The sequence below is a fragment of the Myotis nattereri genome, assembly GCF_964212035.1.
Source record: "Myotis nattereri genome assembly, chromosome: X".
Classification (NCBI taxonomy): domain Eukaryota; kingdom Metazoa; phylum Chordata; class Mammalia; order Chiroptera; family Vespertilionidae; genus Myotis; species Myotis nattereri.
The window spans coordinates 25182404-25205490 of record NC_138078.1 but is presented as its reverse complement, the minus strand read 5'-3'; the positions used below and the strand labels follow the sequence as shown (position 1 = coordinate 25205490).

Here is a 23087-nt window from a genome sequence, read left to right as displayed (position 1 = left end):
GTCTGACTGCCAGCTTAGGCCCAATCCCCCCAGGGAGTGGGCCTAAGTCAGCAGGAGGACATCCCCTGAGGGGTCCCGAGAGGGCACAGGCCAGGCTGAGGGACCCCCCCCCCCGAGTGCACAAATTTTTGTGCCCCAGACCTCTAGTTGGCTGATAAAATAATATAGGCTTTAAATGTACAGTTTTATAATACACCACCTGTATATTGCATTGTGTGTATACCATTCAGTTCTCCCCATTTTCAACTTGGTACCTCTCCTTCCCCTTAAATATGCTCATTTTCCTGCCTCAAATTCCTATCTGGGTTATAGAGAACAGACTGACAGCTCTCAGAGAGGAGTTAGTACAAATTGGTAGTTTCAGAATAGCCACAGAGATGTTGATTACAGCATATGGAATATAGTCAATAATACGAAGACAAATAGGTATGGGGCCAGGTAGGTACTTGAAGCAGTGGGGGGACCACTCTGTAAAGTTCATGCTTTTCTAACCACTTTGCTGTACACCTGAAACTAATACAGAAAACATGAATAAACCAATAAAATTAATGAAATTAAAGCATTGCTTTAAAAAATCCCAGCAAACAGAATTCTACCAAACAATCAAAGAAGGACTAGCACTTCTCCTCCTTCAACTCTTCCAAAAATTTCAACATCAGGGAAGACTTCCAAACTCTTTTTATTAAAATTATCCTAATTCCAAAACCAAATAAAGACATCACAAAGAAAGAGACTTATAGGCCAATATTCCTGATGAACACAGATGCTAAAATCCTCAATAAAAATATTAGAAAATTGGATCCAGCAATACACTAAATAGATCATACACTATGACCAAGTGGGATTTAATCTAGGGGTGCAAGGCTGTTATAATATTTTCAAGTCAATAACTGTGATGCATTACATAAACAAAATGAAGGATAAAAATAATCTGATCGTATCAATAGATGCAGACAAAGCATTCGACAAAGACCAGAACCTGTTTATGACAACGACTGATTAATTTGGGGATAGAGAAATCATACCTCAACATAATAAAAGCCATATATGACAAACCTACAGCCAACATCAAATTCAATGGGCAAAAACTAAAAGTGTTTCCCTTAAGATCAGGAACAAAACAGGGATGTCCATTTTCATCACTCATATTCAACATAGTACTGGCAGTCCTAACCACAGCAATCAGACAAGATGAAAACATAAAAGGCATCCAGATTGGAAAGGAAGAGGTGAAACTGTTATTATTTGTAGAGGACATTATATTTTAAATAGAAAACCCTAAAGACTCCACAATTTTTTTTATTAAATTTAATAAATTAATTGAGAAAAGTAGCAGGATACAAAATGACATCTAGAAATCTGTGGCATTTTTATACAATAGTAATGAACTATCAGAAAGGGAAACTAAGAAAACAATGTCATTTACAATTGCATAAAAATACTTGAAATAAATTAAAGCAAGGATGTAAAAGACCTGTACTCAGAAAATTATAAGACACCGAAGAAAGAAATTGAAGAAGATACAAATAAGTGGAAGCATATGCCATGACCATTGATAGGAAGAATTAGCATCATTAAAATATACATAATACCCAAAGCAATTTATAGAGTCAACACAATTCCTATCAAGATCCCGATGGTATATTTTACAGAACTAGAACAAATATCCAAAAATTTATATGGAACCACAAAAGCCCTCAAATAGTCACAGCAATCTTGAGAAAAAAAAAAAAACAAAGTTGGAGGAATCATTCTACCTGATATCAAACTATACTGCAAGGCCATAATAAAACAGATATACAGATCAACTGAACAGAATAGAGAATGCAAAAATAAACTCACATCTGTATGGTCAATTAATATTTGGCAAAGTATGCAAAATATACAATGAAGTAAAGATAGTATGTTCAATAAATGGTGATGGGAAAATTGCAATAAAATGAAACTAGACCACGGTCTTACAGCATACACAAAATAAACTCAAACTGGATTAAAGACTTCAATGCTATACTTGAAACCTTAAAAATCCTGGAAGCAAACGTAGGCAAGAAAATCTCAGATGTTTCTTGTTGCAATACTTTTTCTTATATGTAGCATTGGTTAAGGAAGTGTTTGGCAAACTGCGGCTCCCGAGCCACATGCGGCTCTTTGTCCCCTTGAGTGTGGCTCTTCCTAAGCCTTAGGAGTACCCTAATTAAGTTAATAACAATGTACCTACCTATATAGTTTAAGTTTAAAAAATTTGGCTCTCAAAAGAAATTTCAATCGTTGTACTGTTGATATTTGGCTCTGTTGACTAATGAGTTTGCCAACCACTGGACCATTAAGGGAAACAAAATAAAAAATAAACAAATGGGACTACATCTAAATAATCATTTTTTAAAAAATATATTTTTATTGATTTCAGAGAGGTAGAGGGAGAGAGAGATATAGGAATACCAATGAGGAGAGAGAGTCATAGATCGGCTGCCTCCTGCATACCCCCTACTGGGGATCCAGCCCGCAACCTGGGTATATGCTCCCCTGACCAGGAACCCAAACATGACCTCCTGGTTCATTGGTCAAAGCTCAGCCACTGAGCCACACTGGCTGGGCCCAATTAAAATGTTTTTTTTTAACAGCAAAAGAAACCATCAACAAAATGAAAAGACAACACACTGCATGGAAGAACATATTCACCAGTGATATATCTGATAAGGGGTTAATTTTCAAAAATTTATAAAGAACTTAATACAACTCAACTAAAAAACAAACAAGCAATCTAATTGAAAAATGGGCAAAGGACCTGAATATATATTTCTCCATAGAGGACATGTATATGGCCAATAGACATATGAAAAGATGTTCAACCTCACTAATCATTTGAGAAATGCAAACTAAAAGCACAATGAGGTATCACCTAACACCTGTCAGATTGGCTACCATCAGTAAATCAATGAACGCATGCTGACGAGGATGTGGAGAAAAAGGAACCCTGGTACACTGCTGGTGGGAATCCAGACTGCTGTAGACATTATGGAAAACAGTATAGAGTTTCCATAAAAAATTAAATATGAAAATGCCATTTTACCCAGTGATCCCACTTCTAGAAATATATCCTAAGAATCTGGAAATACCAATCAGAAAGAATATATGCACCTCTATGTTCATAGCAGAGCTATTTACAATAGCTAAGATTTAGAAACAGCCCACATGCCCATCAGTAAATGAGAGGATAAAAAGTAGTGGTACATTTACATAGTGGAATACTATGCAGCTGTAGAAAAGACAGATCTTTTTTATTCAGTTAATGTTATTTATTTCAGTGTTTGTTTTTACTGGAGCCTTGCTGTTTTTCTTTCACATATCCTTTAAAGTGCTTCTTCAGAATTGTACAAATACTCAATTGCTCATAAATATTTACTGTTGGATTGATTTGCTTTCTTTGAAAAAAATTTCAATTCTTTATTGTTTAAAGTATTACATACTAGGTGTATCAGTTAATAATGTGGATTTTTTTAATCAAAGAAAAAAATGATAATTTCAAGAGAAACATCAAAAGTGCTTTATTTAAAGTAATGTCCATCGCTACCTACACATTTCCCCCATCTTTCAGGTAATTTGTGGATACCGTCCCAATAGAACTTTTCTTGTTTTGAGGCAAACCATTCAGAGACCCAATTTTCCACTTCTTTGTATGCTTTGAAGTGCTGCTCAGAAAGTGCATATGCCATCGATCAGAACAAGTGGTAATCTGAAGGAGCAAGGTCTGGTGAATACAGCGGTCGGGTTAATACTTCCCAGGCAAGATCTTTTAACGTGTCTTTAACTCAGCGGTTCTCAACCTGTGGGTCGCTACCCCTTTGGGGGTCGAACAACCCTTTCATAGGGGTCACTTAAGACCATCGGAAAATACATATATAATTATATATTGTTTTTGTGATTAATCACTATGCTTTAATTATGTTCAATTTGTAACAATGAAAATATATCCTGCATATCAGATATTTATTTATGATTCATAACAGTAGCAAAATTACAGTTATGAAGCAGCAACGAACATACTTTTATGGTTGGGGGTCACCATAACATGAGGAACTATATTAAAGGGTCACAGCATTAGGAAGGTTGAGAACCACTGCTTTAACTGGTTTTGAAGTGTGTGATGGTGCATCATCATGAAACAAAATTACTTTGCTGTGTCTTCTGGCCCATTCTGGTCATCTCATGATCAAAGCATGGTTCAAATTGATTATTTGTTGTTGGTAGTGATCAGTATTAACGGTTTCACCTGGTTTTAGAAGCTCATAGTACACCACAGCTTCCTGATCCCACTAAACGTAGAGCATTGTCTTCTTTCCAAAGCGGTTTGGCCTTGCATTCGATGTTGATGTTGACCTGGATAAACCCATGATTTTGTGTGTTTGGGATTCTCAAATCCACTTTTCATCACCAGTCACAATTGGATGCAAAAAAGACTTCCGCTAGTGCCATTGAAGCAACATTTTACTGATGACTTTTCGGTTTTCCATTTGTCTTTTGTTCAGTTGATGTGGCATCCATTTTCCTTCCTTTAAAATCTTTCCCATTGCTTGTAAACGATCAGAAATTGTTTGATGAGCAGTGTTTATTCTTTCTGCAAGTTGTTTTTGAGTTTGACACACATCTTCATCCAATAATGCTTGTAATTGTTGGTCTTCAAACTTTTTTGGTTGACCTGGACATTCTTTGTCTTTCACATAGAAATCATAAAGCGTTTAAACCAGCGTTCACAAGTATCTTGAGCTGGATCATGTTCACCGTAAGCTTCCTGAAGTATATGATAACTTTTTCTTCAAAATAAAGTAATGAATTACAACTTCCCACAAATGCTCTTTTTTTGTACGAAATTCAACATTTTAATCATAAAAATATCTATGACGATAACACCTTCAGCAAATTTGACATGAAGTTTTGAAGTTTGCTGTCAATACAATAAAATAGCATACATATCAAATCACATATATATCAACTGATGTGTAACTCCATTTATTGAAAAAAATCCGCATTATTAACAGGTACACCTAGTAAGTCTCCTTTCCCCGCCCCCCCCATTGACCTCTCCTTGGCTTCTCCCACCCCCAGTACATGCCATCATACCCGCCCCCCTTCTGTGTCCATTGGTTATGCTCATATGCATGCATACAAGTCCTTTGGTTGATCTCTTACCCCCTGACCCCCTGCATTCCCTCTTAGGTTGGACAATCTGTTCGATGCTTTTATGATTCTGGTTCTATTTTTGTTCATCAGTTTATGATGTTCATTATATTCTGCAAATGAGTGAGATCATGGGATATCTATCTTTGTCTGGTTTATTTCACTTAGCATAATGCTCTCCAGGTCCATCCATACTGTTGCAAATGGTAAGAGTTCCTTCTTTTTTATAGCAGTGTAGTACTCCATTGTGTAGATGTACCACAGTTTTCTAATCCACTCATCTGCTGATGGGCATTTAGGCTATTTCCAAATCTTAGCTATGGTAAATTGTGCTGCTATGACCATAGGGGTGCATATATCCTTTCTGATTGTTGTTTCTGTTTTCTTGGGATATGTTCCTAGAAGTGTGATTACTGGGGCAAATGGGAGTTCCTTTTTTAATTTTTTGAGGAAACTCCATACTGTTCTCCACAGTGGCTTCACCAGTCTGCATTCCCACCAGCAGTGCAAGAGTGTTCCTTTTTCTCCACATCCTCTCTAGCACTTGAAAAGACAGATCTCTTACCTTTTGCGACATCATATTATGCTAAGTGAAATAAACAATAAGAGAAAGACAAATACCATATGATTTCACTTACATTTGGAATCTAATGAGTGAAATAAACAATAAGAGAAAGACAAATACCATATGATTTCACTTACATTTGGAATCTAATGAGCAAAATAAACAAAATAGACACAAACTCATAGATACAGAAAATGGACTAACAACTGTTAGAGGAGAGGTGGGTTGGTGGACTGGGTTAAAAAGGTCAAGGGATTGAGCAAAGCAAAACAAAACAAAAACTTACAGAAATAAACAACAGTATTGTGATTACCAGAGGGAAAGAGGGGTTAGGGGAGGTAGAATAAAGGGTGAGAAATGTTGACCAAAAGATACTTGACTTTGGATGGTGAGCACATAATACAATATATAAATGTATTATATAATTTTTAATTTTAAAATATTTATTGTTGAACGTATTATATATGTCTCCCCTTTCCCTCTAACCTTTCCTAACCTGCCTCCTCCCTGGGACCCAGGCTTTCACCATCCTTTTGTCTGTGTCCATGGGTTATGCATATATGCATACAATTTCTTTGGTTGATCTCTTCCCACCCACCCACCCTCTCCGCATTAACTGTATTATAGAATTGTACATTTTAAACCTTTAACATTTTATTAACCAATGTCAACAAAATAAACTCAATAAGAATTTAAATTAAAATAAAATAAAAGGAAGTTCCAGAGAAGTAACCTCCTGTCTTCTACTGATGTGGGTGAAATTGGAAAATGGAACTGAGGCTAAACTGATACACACTTTAAACATTCATCTTTTTAACCTCATCCACTTATGTCCATAATTTTAAAGGTTACAAGTTCCCTCAAATTACTGAGAATTCTTTGGTGCAAATTAGTTTTATTTTTTGCTTTCTTCTTAGTTTCTCATGCTGTCTGCTCAGTCAAATGGACAATTACTTCTTATTTTTTCATTCTCCCTTGGTAAGTCTATTAAATTACTTTTTTGGCTCCCAAGATTTTGTTGATAATTTATTATGTTGTCTTATTTCTTTTCTCTTCATGTCCTTTTAAATATCTGTCATGGTGGTGTTTTTTCCCCTTTGCTACCTATCTAATTGAGTTTGAAGAAGGCTATTAAACATGTATGTTTGGTGGAATCTATAGAACAAAATAAGCAAACAAACAAAACAGAAACAGACTCATAGATATAGAGAACAGATTGATGGTTTCCAAAGGGTAAGGGAGTTGGGGACTGAATGAAAAAGGTGAAGGGATTAAAAGTACAAATTGGTAGTTACCAAATATTCATGGGGATATAAAGTATAGCATATGAAATATAGTCAATAATATTATAATAGCTATGGTGCCAACTGGGTACTGGAAATATTGGGAGGAACACTGAAAACTATATGATTGACTAACCACTATGCTATATACCTAAAACAAATATAAAATAATAATTCAATATAAACTGTAATTGAAAAAAAGTATGGTCAGTTTGACATGTTTAAACCCAAACTGAATTTATAATACTTTCAACCTTTTAGTCATAGAGTTACATTTGATACTCAGATGCCCATTTTCTTATTTTGTGTTTACTTTCAAAGATAAAGTATATGATGGGGAAATCTAAACTTTTTGCAACATTATATTATCCCATTTGAATGAATTTTTAAATATTCCTTTAGTCTCTTCAATACTCACATATTTTATATTCACTGAAAGGCACTGATGGAGAGAAACCCAAATTATGTGTAATCTGAATATAAATTACATTGAACTTCGATTTGGTTTTGCAGCATTTGCCATGGATTTGTGTGGAGTGACAATTCACAAACTCGATTAAATATTGTACTAGTTCTCCAATCTGCATTTTTTGGTCCATTTTCATGCAGTGCCCTCAAATTTTCCAGCCTGGCATTCACTGTCTAAATTGAAAGGATACCACAAGTCCACCACACAGCATATAATTGAAGGAAGTCTTTTTTCTCTCTTATTAGTTTACTTGCCCTTAGTAATTCTAGGAAACACCCAGGGTTCTAATAAACCCATCTTGCTTGTTGCTTGTCACATCTTTTCCTAGTCTGTTGCTCCAAGCCTCACTGTTGGTCACATTTTCTCTTCTTATAGATATACTAGAGGCCCAGTGCACAAAAATTTGTGCACTCGGGGGGGGGGGGGGAAGGAGGGGTCCCTCAGTCCGGCCTGTGCCCTCTCGCAGTCTGGGACCCCTTGGGAGATAATGACCTGCTGGCTTGGGCCTGCTCCCGGGTGGCAGAGGGCAGGCCCAATCCCTAGGTGCAGCCCTTGGTCGGGCTCAGAGCAGGGCTGATTGGGGAGTTGGGGCGCCACCCCCTGTTACACTCAAGGCAGGGTCGATAGGGAGGTTGCGGTGCCACCCCCTGTCACAGAGCAGGGCCAATCAGGTGGTTGGGGCGCTGCCCCCTGTCACACGCAGAGCAGGGCCCATCGGGGGGTTGGGGCTCCGTACCCTGTCACGCACAGAGCAGGGCCCATCGGGGGGTTGGGGCTCCGTACCCTGTCACGCACAGAGCAGGGCCCATCAGGGGGTTGGGGAGTTCCCCCCTGTCATGCACAGAGCAAGGACCATCAGGGGGTTGAGGAGCTCCCCCCATCACTCACAGAGTAGGGCCAATAAGGGAGTTGGGGCAGCGCCCCCTGTCACACACAGAACAGGGCGGATCAGGGGGTTGGGGCGCCACCCGCTATCACCCACAGAGCAGGGCCGATCAGGGGGTTGGGGCGCCGCCACTGTCACACTCAGGGCAGGGCCAATGGGGAGGTTATGGCTCTACTCCATCACACACAGAGCAGGGCCAATCAGGGGGTTTGGGTGCTGCCCCCTGTCACACTGATCCCGGTGCTGGGAGGCATATTACCCTTTTATTTTATAGGATAGAGGCCTGGTGCATGGGTGGGGGCTGGCTGGTTTTCCCTGAAGGGTGTCCTGGATCAGGGTGGGGGTTCCCACTGTGGTGCCTGGCCAGCCTGGGTGAGGGGATGATGGCTGTTTGCAGCTGGTCACACACCCTTCAGGGTGGGGGTCCCCACTGGGGTGCCTGGCCAGTCTGAGTGAGGGGCTGAGGGCTGTTTTCAGGCTGGCGGGTGATGGAAGCTCCCAACTGCTCCTTTTTTTCTTTTTTTTTTTATTCTGAGCCAGCTTTAGCTTTGAGGCTTGGCTCCAGCTCAGGTATCTGGTTTGTTTCGGTTCTATAATAGAAACACTGTATAACTCCAGCTCTGAGATCCTGGCTCGCTGAAAGCAGGTTTCTGGGGTTTTGTTTAGCTTCTATATTTATTACAATATTTCAAACTGCAGGCTCAGAGGCCGGTGGAAAGTTGGTTTCCTCCGTCACTGAAGCAAGCAAGCCTCAAGTTAGTTTCAAGCTGCCTGGCTGCTGGCCGCCATCTTGGCTGTCAATTAATTTGCATATCACCCTGATTAGCCAATGGGAAGGGTAGCAGTCGTACGCTAATTACCATGTTTCTCTTTTATGAGATAGGATTTCTAGATTGTTGTATTTTCTCCCCAAATGCTTTCTTCTAAGCATGGACACAGGCTCGCCTTCTTTTTCTTACATCACAGCTAACACCAAGCTGTAATGTTTGCTGAAGGTTCAAGAGTAACTGAAAGTAATAGCAACACAGTGTGATGTGTAAGACAACTCTGCTGCTAAAGTCAGTTGTTCATACCCCATCACAAATGGCTCTCTTCTTCATCTTCAGTTCAGCACCCTGTTCTCTCCTTTCATATTTGGAGCTCCTCTTGGCTTTCTGCAAACATGGAGAATAAACAATACTTCCTCTGGATTCAGCCAATGAAAACACATGATTCAGTTTACAGTTTATAATTTTTCACCACTGTATTTAACTCCTCATTTGGAAATAGTACATATTAGGTTACTTGGCCAATGTCCAGATCTATTCCATTGTTGGTATATAGGAATATAACTTCAACATCTTCTTGACCAAAAGCTATCAAGGTGATGCCTCAAGGAAAGCATCTTTCCAAATATAGATTTTAGTAACCGTTTTTCAGCATTAAATTAAGTCAAAAATAGCAGGAAGCTCTTTAAATGGCACTTTATTCCTCATGCATATCAAATAGACCCACCATTTCATAACTTCCATTCATTTCTTATACACAACTTTCACATTGTCTTCATAATAATTTTAGGTACTTTTCATAGCACTTTATGAATATTATCTTCTGTAATCCTCACATAATATGTGATGAAAAAACTGTTGTTTTTCTTCACAGTTTGTAGAGAAATAATTGGAACGCAGAGTAAATGAATCATTTAACTAAGATTTCATAGCTATTAAGTCATAGAGCCAGGATTTAAACTCAGGCAGTGGAAGCCATGGCTCTGAACTACTTATACATATTTTCTCTCCCTATTCTAGAAGATCCTAATTTGGTAGGTAAGCATCTTTCAGTTGACCCATCAAAGGGTAAGAAATCTAAAACCCAAAGATGTACGTTAAAGACTACCAGATCATGAAGACCTCATGGACCAAGTATCTGAAGATTTCTAGGGTTCATCAGAACATGAAAGGAACTTTGCCAGGAAAAAGACTAAAGATTTTTACAGTTTGAGATACTGTGATGCTTCTCCTGATATTTGCCCCTTCCCAACTTCCATGTCATAATTTGTAGGTAGTTAAATATTAGGAAGAAGTAGAAATTGGAACAGAATTTTGAAATACTCTAGGGCAGTGGTCGGCAAACTGCAGCTCGGCAAATCGCGGCTTGCGAGCCACATGTGGCTCTTTGGCCCCTTGAGTGTGGCTCTTCCACAAAATACCAACTTCTGCGCATGGACCACGAAGTTTCAATCGCACTGTACGTGCGCTCCCACACGTGGTATTTTGTGGAAGAGCCACACTCAAGGGGCCAAAGAGCCGCATGTGGCTCGCGAGCCATGGTTTGCCAACCACGGCTATAGGGAGAAGGATGTTTTGCTGTTGTTTATTTGCTGACTTGTTTTGCTATGGAAGTCTTGGGAAGGTATGTCTACTATGTTGTAACTCTTCTTTGTGACTGACTGACTGACCGGAGGCCTACAGAACATTTAAAGTCCTTGCAAGCTAAATCTCTCTGTGTCTTGTATGAAAATTTTCTAGGGATACCCAAATGGCACTAACTATTGAACAGGGTACTGGTACTGGTAGCTTGTATGAAAAATATCAGCCTTTTAAAATCAACTATTGGAATGTAGGGATGATCATTAGATAATTGTTGCTCAGAACCAGAGAGAATTTCAGGTAAAACTTAAAAGTGTAGAATAAAACTAGAGGTAATGTCTTTGCATGTTCAGCTTAACCTGTTAAAGAAGAACTGTTTACATTCTGCTTGTATGTTGATCTTAGGTTATGAGTTGTTGAGATGGGGAGCTCATTCAGCTTTTTTTAAAAAATGTGGCTTCATAAATTATTTAGTATATTTACCAAATATCATGTAGCTTAAAATGAGATTTAATTCTCTCAAGAATTCCTTGTATAACTCTATTGTACATTTTGTAGAACTAAAATGTGCACAATTAAATTAAACACAAGTGATTTCTAATGTCACCCTCACTTGTTAATGCCACTCTGTAATGCTATAATTGTCCAGTAATATTAGCAGATAAAATGAAAATATAGACCCATATTAGCTATGGTTGTGCTTCTCTATAAATAACAAAACATAACATAAGTAATATTATATGGACATTTAAAAATACACAAACAATATAGAATGGATTACCTTTGTAGTATTGTAATAAAAGTAAATGCAAATACAACACAATGATTCATTCAGTGGCAGTTTTGTAAAACATACAAGATCAAGATATAACACATTAGTTTCTATATGCACTACTTTCTCCCTTTTTTCTCCATTCATTCTATTAGGGTTTTATTTTTCTATTTTACTGTATTTAATTAAAACATTTTTCTTCCTGGCATTTTCCTGGGTTTTATATTATGATTAAAATCCTTGACTACTTTTGCATTCTTGTTATGTACCTTTTTTAAGGACCTAGCATTAACTTTTAGATCAGGAAAGGACCTAGAGCTCCAGTGTATTTCCCTAAAGTTGGAAATTTCTTAAAACTAGAACCAAAGGAGTCTCATAAGTAATATTCTCTACCAAAAAGAAAAATGAAGGGCTGATAGAGGACATTGTGTTACTTTCATGATGTCTAGTAAAGCTAAAGTCTATTTTAATGCAATCAACTGAGTTTGCAAGACTATGATATTTGATCTTAGAAGCAACTACTTTATCATTTTGATGCTTTTTCTGTCTCTATTTGCAGCTTTTAGCATTATTCTTCCCACTTAAAAGTCTACTTAAATGTTTCTCACACACCAATGGTCAGAAAATTCTTATACAAAGGTCTTTTTTATCCGTTCATATTTCTAATATCTCAACCCCATATTTTGTCTTTCATAATTTGCAAATTTGTTCAAAGATTTATGAGCAATGTGTACATGGTAGTTTTTCTCAATACATTTGAATTCTGAGTCAAAATCCTGTGCATAGACTAGCTCATGTAAACAGGAATTGTGCTTGGCTCTGAGGAGAAATTGCATGATCAACTCAGTTTGGTCCCCAGGAAAATGAACTCAAATGTCAGCTCTCCAATGTGATGCATGAAATGGCTTTTTAAAGTCAGTGCTTTATAGCGAAAACAAAAATGACTAATTGAGGAGAACTGAAGCTAAACTGAACTAAATAAATCAACGACATCTTGTTTTATTTTATATCTTTTCATTGTGTGTAAATGTATGCAACTGTATCAGAATTGTGGGAATGTATGAAACAGAAACCAATCCAAAGTTGTTTGAGCTGTCTATCCATTTCTCATTTATCCTAGCATACCTGCTTTTTTTCCCCCAACATATCAATTTTGTCTACTAAGTCCCATAGCAGGAATATAGTGTCCTTCCTGTAGCTTCTGTGTTTGCATGTTACAGTACATGTCCAGCAACATACAAAGGCTGATTGCAGACTTAGCCCCATTTAAAATTTCACAGAGAAGAGTGTCTGATTGGCCCACCTTTAGCCAGGTATCTAGATACAATCTGATCTCTGGCCAAGGCAATAGGTATCCATCTGTGTGAATTGGAGAAAAATAAATCATGTGCTTGTTGACTGGAAGAAACCCTGAAGAGTGGTATCTAGTTAGTAAATTATTTAAAAAAATAGAGATATGTCTTTGGCATAATTATTCTCCTAATTAACAATCTCTTCTTATTGATGTTGATGAAATTCTTACCTAGAGCAGTCTATCTTCCAGATTTCTCTATGCTGCTTTTATTTTCCTTGTTTAGGATGTGTTTCTCATTCAATGCTTTTGCTTCTTTCACTGGTATGGTGGCTCTTTCATTGGAGGCATCCCAACTGATATGCAAAGGACCCAATTCAAAATGGCTTGAACATTTTGCACATTTATTATCTTACCTAATAGAATGAGCCAACACAAAGGATAGGTTGTCAAATCAGAATCATCTAAATCAAGTGTCTTATCCAGTGATTACAAGTAGATCTAGTTATCAGCTTATCAGCACATTTACAAGGAAAATAGACCATGTCACCTGCCTTCTTTATTTAGAAGCATCCTCTCAGTAAGGGAGGGAAGATAGTCCAGCTATTTTAATACCCCCCCCGACAGATCCTAAATTTTTATTTTTCCTAATCCCCATCCCCTTTACTTTCACCCTCCTTCCCTTCACCTCTACCTTACTCCCCCTTCTTTCTTTTTAGTATTGATATTTGTTCCTAGGCTTGTTTCCCGGGTTTTCAAAATGGTTGCCACAGACCCAAGCATCATACACACACAAGAGAGTCTAGAGCCAGAATGCAAAGGAGACTATTTTTAGAAGCTCCTTAAGCAGATATTCTTTTGTGTTTCATTTGTTATAAATATATTGTATGTCTATTTCTAAACTAATGACTGATAAGGGAAGTAATTACCTCAATCAAAATGGACTAATAAAGATTCACCCTGGATATTAAGGAGAGGCATAGATTCTCTTCCAGAAGTTGATGATACTTGAACAAATTCTGGTTCTCATTGAGGAAGAAATGTGGTGAAGGGTAGATGTAGTTTCTGGGTATCCTGCCAAAAATGTCTTCCACAGTCCTGCTATCTACAGATACGACAGACAGTTGAGCCTAGTTCTGAAACTACAACTGCAATGGCTAAAAAGCAGAAGAATTTGTAAGTTGTTGCTATGAGTTTAGAGAATGACTTTATAATGTTACTGACAATTTTATTTTTGTCCTCTCTACTACAAGATGTTATTTAGCACAGGAACTACATTTCTCATAATTAGTGCTTTAAAATTTAATTCAGGATCTTATAGTGTACTTACTAAAATAGTTTTTGCATAGGACTGCCCTCTGTGGCAATAGAGAAGAAAGAGCTTATTTCTCGAATTCAGTGACTAATATTAGAATGCATAACAATCGCCACAATTGCTTATTAAAGTAGAATTTCTTAGCCCTGACTTTAGAAACTCTGGCAGTTTGACTTACTAGTAAGAATCTGCACGTTCAGCAGGCATCCCTGGAGAAGTTAGAACACCCATGTTCTTTAGATCGCTTTTGAGAAACACTATTAATGGGCTTGGAAACAGGAAGTGAATCTTCCAGGCCTGAGTGCTGCCTGGAAGACTAACAGGTTCCTCACATGTAAGACCCTTTGCTTCTGATGTTGATTATCTTCCATTACAAATATTATCTGTAAACACATCATTCCCTAGGTCATTCCCCCTCAGCAGCATCATTGTAGGTACTTTTAAAGACAAATGTGCAATGTATATAGGGTTATTAAAATAGTCACATTTGCATTATAATTGTAATTATTTCTCAGGACTTTAAAACATGTATATTGGGGCCCTTCCCTCCTGTATTATGCATCCCTCTTTTAGATTGAGAAAGAATATGATGAGGAAATAGTTTCTAGCAAGCCACCAGATTTTGGGAGGAAGGGAGAGGGAGAGTGAGAGAGCTAGAAACATCAATGATGAGAAAGAATCATTGATTGGCTGCCTCCTGCATACCCTTACTGGGGATTGAGCCAGAAATCCTGACATATTCCCTGACCAGGAATCAAACCAGTGACCTCTTGTTTCCTGGGTCGATGCTCAACTGCTGAGCCACACCTGGTTGGGCTGAAGTATTTTTTCATTGTTTTTGCTTTGCCATAACTAGAATCACATGCAGCCACACTTCATGTAGACAGAGCATAAGACTGCCAATAACTTGATCTTTCAGAGGCATCAAAATACCCTTGTTCACCTTCCTTGATTTTGAGCTTAAATCACATCACCTTTAAAAAGTCAAGTCTCCTATGATCAATTTAGTGGGTGCTCATGCCCAGAGAACTTTTGTGATGCTCCTTGTTCTCTTTCCTTACCCACTTCCTGGCACACTCACATCTTTTACTATACTTAGTGTGTATATTATTAATTTGGCATGTATTGTAGTTCCCTGGAGGAAATATGTTTGTGTGTATCAATTTTGACGAGCACATTGCTTTGGAAATTATTTAAGTGACATAAGAAATAAATATGACCACATCTACCTGTCTCACATAATATACATAACTAGTGGATGGCCTAATAGGTCCTTGACTCAAGTCATACAATTCCTAGAAAAAATCTAAGAAACTTAAAATCTCTATGCACACCAAAGTATTATCTGTCAACTGATTAAATTATAACTGACATAGTATAATGTACATATATATCTACTAGAGGCCTGGTGCACAGATTCGTGCACCAGTGGGGTCCCTCGGCCTGGTCTGCGCCCTCTCACAATCCAGGACACCTCAGGTGATGTTGGACTGCCAGTTTCAGCCCTATCCCCGCAGACCAGGCCAAGGGACCCTGCAGGTGCATGAAGCTGTGCACCAGGCCTTTAGTATGCATATAAGATCTTTGGTTAATCTCTTCCTGCTCTCCCCCCTCCCCACTTCACTCTGAGATTCATCAATCTGTTCCATGTTTCCATGCCTGTGCATTGAGCATCTGCCCCTGGTGGTCAATGCGCATCATAGCTACTGGTTGAATGGTCGAACAGTTAGACACTTAGCATATTAGGCATGCATATATATATATATATATACTGGAGGCCCGGTGCACAAAAATTGGTGCACACGGGGGGGGGGGAGGGGGGTTCCCTAAGCATGGCCTGTGCCCTCTCACAGTCTGGGACCCCTCGGGAGATAACGACCTGCTGGCTTAGGCCTGCTTCCGGGTGGCTGAGGGCAGGCCCAATCCCTAGGTGCAGCCCCTGGTCAGGCTCAGAGCAGGGCCGATTGGGGAGTTGGGGCGCCTTCCCCTGTCACGAACACAGCAATGCAGATAGGGAGATTGTGGCCCCACCCCCTGTCACACAGAGAGCCGCAAGGCGATCAGGGGGTTTGGGCGCTGCTCCCTGTAACACTGATCCTGGTGCCAGGAGGCCTCGCGGCTCCGCTGATCCCGGTGCTGGGAGGCATATTACCCTTTTTCTATAAAGGGTAGAGGCCTGGTGCATGGGTGGGTGCCGGCTGGTTTGCCCTGAAGGGTGTCCTGGATCAGGGTGGGGGTCCCCACTGGAGTGCCTGGCCAGCTTGGGTGAGGGGATGATGGCTGTTTGCAGCTGGTCACACACCCTTCAGTGTGGGGGTCCCCACTGGGGTGCCTGGCCAGTCTGGGTGAGGGGCTGAGGGCTGTTCTCAGGCTGGCGGGTGACTGAAGCTCCCAACTGCTCCTTTTTTTTTTTTTTTTTTTTTTTATTCTGGGCCAGCTTTAGCTTTGAGGCTTGGCTCCAGCTCTTAGGCCTCTGCTGCTGAAAGCAGGTTTCTGGCCTTTGTTTACAATGTTGCGATCCTGCTGGCTGAAGCCCCGCTGACTAAAGCAGGTTTCTGGGGTTTTGTTTAGCTTCTATATTTGTTACATAGTTGCTTAGAGTTGCAGCTCAGAGGCCTGCAGCGGCAGGCAGGGAACATTGGAGTCCTCTGTCACTGAAGCAAGCAAGCCTCATGTTAGTTTCAAGCTGCCTGGCTGCCGGCCGCCATCTTGGCTGGCAGTTATTTTGCATATCACCCTGATTAGCCAATGGGAAGGGTAGCGGTCGTACGCTAATTACCATGTTTCTCTTTTATTAGATAGGATATAGATATGTATATATAATACACATACTATAGAATGTGTACATATCTATATATTCATAAATTTACATTTATATATATGCACACACACACTGCATACACATACTATATGTTGGATATATATGCACAAATATATATGTGTGTGTATATATGTATATATGCATGTATATATGTATATATATATACACACTCTATATACTACATGACATACTGCTTCTAAAGTATATAAAAGTGCTATTACTAAGAAATATAAATTCATGTAAAACATCACTGAGCTAGTTTCATTTTGTAATTATATAAACACTATAAAAATAGCTATTACCTGTATAATTGTTATTAGATACTTACAATGATTTGATATTAAAAACTAAAATGTCTGCATGTTTTAAATTAGAAACTACTGGTTCCTAGTAATATCATTCTCCTTGAATTTTTTAAATTGAATACTAGGTGATATATATTTTATTCCTCTCTTTCTTTATGTCATAATATGTAGTCTAAGTGGTGGATGTTGCCACTGAAAAAAGGGATACAAGATACAAGGAGTAAGAAAACAGGACCTGACTCTGGCTGGTGTTGCTCACTGGTTAGAGCATTGGCCCATGGACCAATGGGTCCAGGTTCAATTCCTGGCCAAGGGCATGTTCCTGGGTTGCAGGCCCGATCCTGGCCCGAGTCGCGGCATGTGCAGGAAGCAACTGATCGATTTGTCTCTCGATTTGTTCCTCTCTCCTCCCTCCCTCCCACTCTCTCTAAAAGAAAAGTATCACAATATCTCACGTGTATGTAGAATCTAATGAAAATAAACTAGCAAACAAAATAGAACAAGAGGCATGAATACATGGAACAGCGTGACAGTTGTCAGAGGGGAGAACTGGATGAAAGAAGGTAAAGAGATTAGTCAAAAAACATATATGCATAACCCATAGACACAGACAACAGTGTGGTAATGGCCAGAGAGAAGGTAGGGCAGGGGCTTAGTGGAGGCAGGCAAGGAGGGGGGAGAATAGGGACATCTGTAATAGTGTCAAAAATAAAAATAAAGTTGAAAAAAAAAAAAAACAGGAGCAGGACAACCATAGAGATTCCCGAGGACAAAAAAAATAAAAGGCCTGCAAAGTATGGATGGATGGACAGACAATGGATAACTGTATTTATGTTTGTGTGTGCACATGTGTACGTGTGTGCGTGTGTGTGTTGCATCTTCATGCTGTCTTAGTCTCTGCCTCCAAATGACTTGGGAGAAAAAGGAAAGGGGAGAAAACTAGCCTGTGCTAAGTCCCTTCCTATTGTATTCCAGGCACCATTTCTTTTCTTTTTAACTTGTTTTTCAGAATTTACTTTTATTGTTGAAAGTATTACAGATGCCCCATTTTTCTATTCAATTACTCAAAATCTTTCTGAAGTGAGCATCATTCCTCACCTTCATTTTATAAGTAAGTATGCTCAGTCCCAGGTGACTGAGAAAATTCAAACACCAGATTGGTGAATAAAATGATTTTCAAACTCAGGATTGACTGCAAAACCATATTTGTTCCCCTGTAGAGAAGTGCCTCTTGAATCTTTATCACATGTACTATGGAATCCAATCAGATGTATTCTAATGTCCCAGAACCACTAAGTATTTAGCAAAGCTGAGATTTCAAGTTTATACTGCTTCAGATTTTCTATCAAGTGCAACACAAGTACATTTTGTTGAGAGGGAAATTATTTAGTTAAACTTACTGTTAGCTTAGAAGAAATTTACTTGGAGGGCCAGTATCACAGCTATATTGCACTCTACCACAATCGCAGACAAATATAGAGCTATCACTTCAGAAAACATTAAAGCATGGGATTGAAGCAAAGAACAGATTCTCAGGGGTACCCACAACTTCATATGAAATACTTCTCATAAACATTGACATTGCCTTAAATTTGTAATGAAAGCCAAATAGAAGTGCTTGATTTTTCATGAGTGGAGTAATTTAACTATATATTCACAAGTAGTATGTTAGTGAACAGTGCAGAACAATAGCAGTTATAAAATAGTTGTTTTTATTAAGGGGAAACAGAAAATGTTTAAATATATGTATTACTTACATTTTAATGGTTTTAAGAATCTAAGCCAATATAAATTTTCTGTTATAATTGGTTAACATGGATTAAAATGTATTATTGTTTTTCAATAATATTTTAGGAAAAACATAAGATACTATTTACTAGAGTTAGAAGATGAGTATACTAGTATACATATAAGGACTCTAATCGCACTAAAATTAGGATAATTTGACTTAATAACTAAAAAAGCAAATTTATAAACTGTTGCAGAATTAATATGTTGTCAAACCATATAAAGTGTCCTAAAATGAGATCAGCTCTTCCTAAGGAGCCTAGGACTTATTTTGTAACTTCTCTAAACCTCATTTTTCCTCTTGATAAAATGGGAATCCTATATAATAAAAGGAAAATATGCAAATAGAACGAATGGCAGAACAACTGAACAATTGGTCGCTATGATGTGCACTGACCACCAGGGGGCGCGTGTGGAACATGGCGGGCCCTGGCAGCAGGTGGCAGAGTGAAGAACATGGCGGGTGGGCGTTGGCCATGGCGGGATGGTGGAGCAGGTGAGCAGGGGCGCCAGACCAAGGTGGGGTGCCAGTTGCTGTCATCAGGGTGAGCCTCCTGTGGTTACTGAAAATTCTTTGCTTCCACGTGCTGCAGTCCGGACCAGAACTTGCATTTGCTGCCAGCACCAGAGCCACCACTCACACCCACTGCTAGTGCCCGGTGCCAGCCCTGATCACTCGGCATCAGCACCAATCACCCCTGAGGACTTCTCCACCTCCCCCTGTTCCTGAGGGGTGATGGGGCAGCAGCCACCACTCATACCCACTGCTGCCGCTGGCCCCAATCACTCTGCGCTGTCAGCAGGTGCATGCGGGGCCTGCACCATCAGGTTGTAGGAGCAGCAGCAGCTAGAGCAGGGCTGCTGGCAGGAGGGGCTAGGCGGGTGCACGGAGGATGGGCTGAGACCCGCCCTGTGCCCATTGTATCCTTGTGGCCCACAGTTCCTTTCAAGATGCACAGATTCCTGCACTGGGCCCCTAGTATAATATATTTCACAAAGTGTTTTTTAGTGAGTATTTGATTGAATATTAAATAAAGTAGTAATTAAAGTTGATATTTGAACAAGGACTTCTTGCCATGGCTCATTTCACATAATTCTGTACAACTAAGAAGGGTTAAATAGCTTGTGTAATTCATGCAGCTAAGAAGCTTGAAGCAGGAGTCAAACCTAGGCAGTCTGATTCAAGAGCATGTGCATTTGACCGCTGTCTTGCACTTCTTACTATGACCAATCAATAAATGGATGAAAAAGTATTCAGTGCATAAATGTTCCTGAAGATTATTATCATGAAAATATTTTAAAATATGATTTCTGGGAATAAAAAACCATCTCTTCTTTAAAGCAATAGAAAAATACATTGAAAAATACAATAGGAAGCCATCCCTCTGACTCATTTGTCTCAATCCATATCAAAGAAGAAAGTTCTTAGTGATTTGTTCTTAGTGAATCGATTGCTCCCTTTTCTAAATTCACTCAAAGCATTTGTTCCAAATATTGCTGCATGTTGAACGCAATTCTCCTGCTGCATTTTTTCTACTTTAAAAGTTAGAAAACTTTTTATCTCTAGAATTAATGCTTTCTGAGAGCATCATGATTTAATAAAGATAACCAAAAATGAACTTATAGTAATGTTTGGTAGCTGTTTTGTGCCCTGAAATTTTATCAATGAAGACATGGACCTTTGGACTTATTGAAAAAATGAGTGCTCCTTTAATAACTTGGTTATCTAGTTCCACTTAAATTTCTTCTAGGCTCTGGAATTTGATGATTGCTTTCCCTGGGTAACAATGGACAAGTCAAATAAGAATTGAAGACTCCTCATTATCTCTTCCATTACATACAACTGTATTTTTTAGACATTTGATCTAGTACTTTCTTGTTCATTTTCTTGCTTAATACATAACTATTTTCCTTTTGTCATGTTGCTCTGGGTTGCCTAACTTCTTTGTATGTTTTACATTCTTCATATGATTTTTTCAATGTCTTTATAATAGTCTTTCATTTAAAGTCAGGATATTTTTCCCAGTATTGAAGCAATTATTTCATGAAGCAAAAGAGTCACGTATGTTATTCAGGGAGTGAATATAGGTCAAATTACAATATATATATCTTTGTGTTTTCACTTATATATGTTAAAGAAAAATACCCCATATTAATAAAAGAATAGGTAAATGACAGCATACATTTTACTAAAAACTTATCAATAGTAAACATATATCTGCAAAAAAAGTCTTATCATGAATTCATATGGACAAACAACTAAAACAGTAGAGCAGTAGCATGGCAAACTTATTAAAAGAGCTAAAATTAAAAACAATTAAACAAATCAAGAATTTCCTAAGATGTGAAGAAAAGGAACCCTTATACACTCCTGGTTAGAATGCAAAAACAATACAATCAGTTTAAATGACAACATGGGAGCCCTAACTGGTTTTACTCATTGAAAAGAGCATATGACTGCAGACTGAAGGGTCCCAGGTTCCTTTCTGGTCAAGGGCACATGCCAGGATTGCAGGCTCAATCCCCAGTAGGGGGCGTGCAGGAGGCAGCTGATCAATGATTCTCTCTCATCATAGAAGTTTGTATCTCTCTGTCCCTTTCCCTTCCTCTCTGAAATCAATAAAAATATGTTTAAAAAATAAAAAATAAATAAATTACAATATGGAGTTTCTTCAAAACTTAAACAATAACTTACCCTGTGACTCAGATACTGCATTCCAACTTATTGAGAAAAGAAAAGAGACATAGCTAGAAATAACACATGTCCATAAACAAAGGAATGGACAAACTAATAGTGGTATAATTATATGTAATATTACTCACCAAAAAAATGGGGGGATGAACTAGTCAGATAATAGCATGGAGGAATCTCAAAGGAGTAATGAAATATGCATTTCATAACTGCAACCATATAAATTCTAGAAAATGAAAAGGTGTCAATTTTAAGGGAAAGTAAATCAGTGGTTATCTGGAGCGATAGAAGGGCAGAGAGAAAAAAAATGATAAAATATGTAAACAAACAGTAACAGATATGGTCATTATTATTACTGTGATCATGATTTCGTGGGTTCATACCTATGTTAAAACTTATCAAATGTTATACTGTATGTATAAGCAGCTTATTTCTATATGAACTATAGTTTTATAAAGCTGTGAAAATGGTTCTACAAATGGTTTTAACAAAATTCGTGCATCCTGATCTTTTAAGAAAATACTATATTGAACCCACCATTGCCCTCCTCATGCCATCTGGGGGTCAGTCTTGGCTCAGTAGAAGCCAATATTGGTGAGCAATGAAGGACATTGCAACCCAGTTCAATAGGAATACTGACTGGATCACAAGAGCAGCAACCTAGGACTATAGATCCACACTTTCACATCTTTGTGCTCCTGCCTCTACACTATCAGCCTTGAGAAGAATATTGCTGAGGAACTACAGAATTCAAAAAAAAGGGTACAGTGGGGAATGGAGGTAACCTTCCCTGAGCACACTGGGTTAGTGGCTGGTACACCGTGAAGTAGAGGCAAAATGCCTTCAGCCATAGAAACTGGCAGGGTCATAAATTCCAATCAGATAGATGGCTCCTCAGAGTTTATTTTATTGTCATTACAGTGAACAAGACAATAGCACATTCCCTAAAATCTAAGCATTTACACAGTGTGAGCTCTCCAATGTCAAGAGGGCACAGATTTATGGCTAAATGATTTCCCACATTCACTATTCGCTTAAAGCTTTAAACAGTGTAAACTCTCTGACAATAATGCAGGGCAGTGCTAGTGGTAAAAGATTTCCCACATTCATTGCACTCATAAGGCTTTTCTCTTGTGTGAAATCTCTGATGATAATGGAGGCCATAGATTCTGGTAAAATACTGCCCACATTCACAGCACATGAAACACTGTCTCCCAGTACAAACGTTCTGGTCCCGAACTAGTGTGTGGTTGCAGCCAGTGGCTTTCTTACATTCTTTCCTGGTGTATTAATTTATTTTCTTCTTTGAAAAGTCATACCAGACTTTGAGATTTCATTATCAACAAGAAATCATGGATTTACATACATGCAGTAAAA

The 23087-nt window shown here is 38.6% G+C and overlaps 1 protein-coding gene across 1 annotated transcript in view; it reads left to right on the top strand.

Annotated features, from left to right (window-relative positions):
* The window catches only part of DMD (dystrophin), a 2781977-nt gene that overhangs the window by 37837 nt on the left and 2721053 nt on the right, over window positions 1–23087 (top strand). Inside the window, exon 2 of the mRNA XM_081115404.1 lies at window positions 6658–6718. Within this exon, the coding sequence (XP_080971530.1) occupies window positions 6658–6718 (61 nt within the window). The remainder of the gene's footprint in view (window positions 1–6657; window positions 6719–23087) is intronic.